General features: G+C 31.7%; 1 protein-coding gene across 1 annotated transcript; it reads left to right on the top strand.

Annotated features, from left to right (window-relative positions):
* The first annotated feature begins 257 nt into the window (after nt 1-257).
* Nucleotides 258-1,769, top strand: LOC115882808 (putative uncharacterized protein DDB_G0292636). Its single transcript, XM_030901054.1, has 2 exons — nt 258-321; nt 850-1,769. Exon 2 carries the CDS (start codon nt 1,056-1,058, stop codon nt 1,608-1,610), a length of 555 nt encoding a protein of 184 aa, XP_030756914.1. The 5' UTR covers nt 258-321; nt 850-1,055; the 3' UTR covers nt 1,611-1,769.
* Nucleotides 1,770-4,249: the final 2,480 nt, after the last annotated feature.

Genomic DNA, 4,249 nt, shown 5'->3' with positions numbered 1-4,249 from the left:
GGATTTAGTATTTCGGACTCTCAGGTATTTATTTGCACTTTGCACTAAATCTTCAATCACAGCCAGAATTTAGAATGTCAAAATTAGGGTAAACCAACCAGTGATGAATGTGACCAAGTTAATGAACAAAATAACTTTATCTTGCTCTAATAAGGTATACGGCCATTAAACTCTATTTGTTGTCCTTTTTTAATCTAATTTACACTGCGTAGTTTACGACTAACTTGCTAAAATATAACCAGTTAATAAACGACACCTGCAAATCGCTGTTCAAAGTTGTGGTCTGACGTTGTTAGTCTTTTAAGCGCCATTTTCTTTAGGGTAAGTAGATGCATATCCTATTATTTTATAAGCTTTTATAAAATATAAAAGCTTGGCAGTGTGTGAGAATATATATTTCAACAATTCATCGTTATTAATCCAAAAGTAAAACATCTATTATCTTTAGGTTATATTTTCATTTAATACGTTTAGTAACTGACGGGAAAAAAGTTCAAATTCCAGCGAATGAACGGCTGTTCATTTACTGGTATTTTATTCGATTATCTGAAATTGCTTTAAAATGACCCTTAAGCTTTGTTTACATATGTAAATCCATTAAAATACCTTAAATGTAATAAAAATAAATGCCAGCCAGTAAATGAACAGGATTTTGAATCGTTTACTTACTGGATATTGTTCCTGTTCATTTACTAGATTAGGCATAAGACCTTTTTGCAAATGATTTCTGTCTCTTATTATTAGGATAAGTGGGCACTAGTTTTTGTTTTGGAGGTTTAATTTTTAGTATTATAGTTTTATCAAAAGTTTTCGGCGATTACTAAAAATAAATATTTTTTGTTGGTACAGATGGAGCGGAAATACACTAGATTCAAATATTCCAAAGAGCAGTTGTCACTGGGTATCAGAGCAGTAGAATCAGGCAGCATGAACTTAAGTGATGCCTCTAGGCGATAACTTCAACAAAATGGGTAGAATTTCATCAAGAACAAGATAAAATAAAGCGTCAAAAAGAGGAAGACATTAAAAAAAAACTCGATAGAGAAAGAAAGCGAATGGAACAACAAGAACGAAAAAATAAGATCAGGCGACAGTATGAAATAAAGAGACCTAACAGAAACTTGAGTGAAAACCTGTCACTTTTTGAATTGAAGCTAAAACAAGGACAAGAAAGAAAAACATGCAAAAAACAAGAGAAAAAGTCAGAAAAGCGGAAGCGTGATAAAGATCAGAAAATCGAGCAACACTATACAAAACGGTTTAACAGAGATGATTCCTCAAGTACGGATGAAAATCTGTCACTACTTGAATTGAAACTACAAGGACAAAAAAAGAAAACATACGAAAAACAAGAAAAATGGTCAGAAATGACGAAGCGTAATAATGCTCAAAAAATCGAAGAATCGGACGAAGAAGGAACTAAGAATAAAATTTCCCCTAAATTGTCATCAATAAGTTTAGAAAAATCAACATCAAATTTTGACTTAAGTGTTCCTTTTGTTAAAGGTGATTATGTTCTGGTAAACTATGAGGATTCACATTATCCTGGCCTAATAAAGGCTGTTAAAAATAATGAATATAAAGTAAGTGCTCTCCATAGTACAAAGTAATATGTATACAAATATACACAAAAGAATATAGAAAAACATGTACAACACTCAAAATTATAAACAAAATATATACACTGACAGAGGTAAAGATAAAAAACATCCATAGTACAAAAAAGAACACTTGGAAGTGGCCGTCACCACCTGATCAAATTTGGTATTACTCGGTTAAAATTGTGAAAAAAATTGCTGTTCCAATACCTCATAGCGCTGAAGGGACTTTTGTTATTAATATGTAAATGCAGCATAGTGTTTTTTATATTATACTCTTTCCTGATTATGTTTATTAAAAGCTTATGTTTATTTAAACTTGAATTTTTTAAAGCTTAATTTAATAATTACAACGTTCATTAACTGGTCTTTATGTGTTTATTCACTGACTTCTATCGTTCATTTACTAGATATTTCGCTTATTCGTCGAAAATTGAAATTTGTGAAACCGTATTATTTTATTTTTGGGTCTAGGTAATATTTTCTTAATTTTTCAATTATAGATAGTTGCCTTTGTACCAGTTTTACCCCATATTATATAAAATAAAAAATCGTGATTTATTTAAAGTTAATACTTCGGTTAACTGTTCATTCACTGGTCGATTGACCCTAGATCAATTCCAGAACATTACAAAAACCATTCGTCACTATAGACCAAATTCACCGTGTATCAGATCTATTATCCTTATAATTTTTTTTATTTTGGAAGAGATCCAATACAATAATTGTATTAACCTCATCAAAAGATTAATTCCGAAATAAAGTTATTTTCGTAATGAATTTGATATTTATTTCATTTAAATTGTTAGTACTGATCCTATTCCATTAAGTGACAAATAAATAAATCATTAAGGCACTACACTTCAATATGTAAGGAGAAAGGCTCTAAATAAAAAAAGGAATGTGTTTGAAAAACAAAAAGAAAACACTAATAAACTTTCGAGAATTTTATTCCCATCATTAGGACAGTTTGACTGAGTCAATTAGCAAAAAAACATCCTCTGCTCTCCTTGCTTTTTAAATTTACTAAACTAATTTCTACCTTGTTGTTTCGAGCTCGATCAAACAGTGACTACTGACTACTTTTATGTTCAGTGCCCCTAACTCCCTTAAAATGCATTTTCCGCCCTATACTTATAGGAACTTTTTTTACTCTTTTTAGGAGTACTATCACTCCCCGATTTTTTTACACCATTTCAATGACACCCTACACATCGGGACAGGTCAACTCTGTGTATAGGATTTTAACGTGTAAGACAGTGATGTAGGCAGCTTAATGGCAAATCAAATGTATTAAAAAGAGAAAAAAGTTGGGTGGGTATGGGTGGGTACATTTCTTCTGAGCGGTATTGCCAGATTTTGCATCAAAATTTCAAACCGCATAAGTAGACGTTTCAAAAAAATGTCGCATCTAGGGTTTGATCTGGATTTTCGACAATTAGTTACTCATTTTACTACAACTGTAATAGATTACATTTAGCTTAGATATATTATCTTCATTTCAGTAGTATACGTGAAAATTTTTAACATAGTTTAATTTATTCTAATTTCTTTAAGACTACGATAATATACTGGTCGGCAAGAGAAAATCTTGGGTCGTTTATTTTAGTCATCATTTACCTACATGTCTAGAAGTGTCTCGCTATGGCAATCTTGTAAGTCGGGGAGAGAAAATTATTACCTATCCACTTAATCCGGAGCTCAACTTCATGCGCTTGGGAAAATTCTTGCTCCTTTCTCTTTGTTCATTTATACAATACAGAGTCTATAGACTCTGTGCACGACAATCGGCACCCAAAGCCGTGTGTACATTATCGGTTATATCATTAAATAAACTAACCAAAAAATATGCTGTATTACGTAGTAAATAGTGCAAATTCTATTGTCGACCATTCTAACCAGTATTAAATAATAATGGAGTGAGACAGTGTGAAGTGAGACATTAAATGATTGATCTTTTTGTTAAATTACGTGGTATAACTTAACACAATGATGAATCGTTTAATGTTTTATATGCACCTCCATAATTTTTTAATACATAATCTTATACTGATTACAGCGTTCGACAACAGAATTTGCGCTTTTAGTACGTTTTGTAATTAATAGATTATCTGTTTTATTATGCAACTAGGGATGTACGTGTCTACGTAATAGAGCATCAGCTTCTCTCTCAGTATATCGTATTGTACTGAACACGTTGACACACGAGAATCAGCAACCAAAGCCGTGTGTACGCTTCATTAAATAAACTAACCAAAAATATGCTCTATTACGTAGTTACGTACATCCTCAGTTACATAATAGAACCGATAATCAATTAATTACAAAATGTTGTAAATATCACAAATTCAATTGTCGACCGATCCGGATTAAATGGATAGGTAATAAACTTCTCATTTTTCTCCCTTATTTTATAGTCTTTTCTCTTTCAGTATATCGTATTGTACTGAACCCACGTTGACTGTATTCTTCATACACACGACAATCGGCATCCAAAGCCGTACGTTGTACGTTTTATTAAAGAAATTAACCTTTTCATTTATTTATTGGTTCGTTTACGCTTTATTTAATGATTGATATTATTTTGTTAAGTTATACCACCAAGTGCTATAAACTAGGTTCGCTTGTTTCGACAAGGTTCGCTTGTTTCG

This window comes from Sitophilus oryzae, unplaced genomic scaffold (genome assembly GCF_002938485.1).
Source record: "Sitophilus oryzae breed Bouriz unplaced genomic scaffold, Soryzae_2.0 scaffold_179_pilon_pilon, whole genome shotgun sequence".
Classification (NCBI taxonomy): domain Eukaryota; kingdom Metazoa; phylum Arthropoda; class Insecta; order Coleoptera; family Curculionidae; genus Sitophilus; species Sitophilus oryzae.
The sequence above is the reverse complement of the archived record's forward strand: the minus strand, read 5'-3'. Positions and strand labels throughout refer to the sequence as shown.

Excerpts from the sequence above, each read along its gene's own strand:
- LOC115882808 (XM_030901054.1), top strand. The coding sequence starts at position 1,056 with ATGGAACAACAAGAACGAAAAAATAAGATCAGGCGACAGTATGAAATA.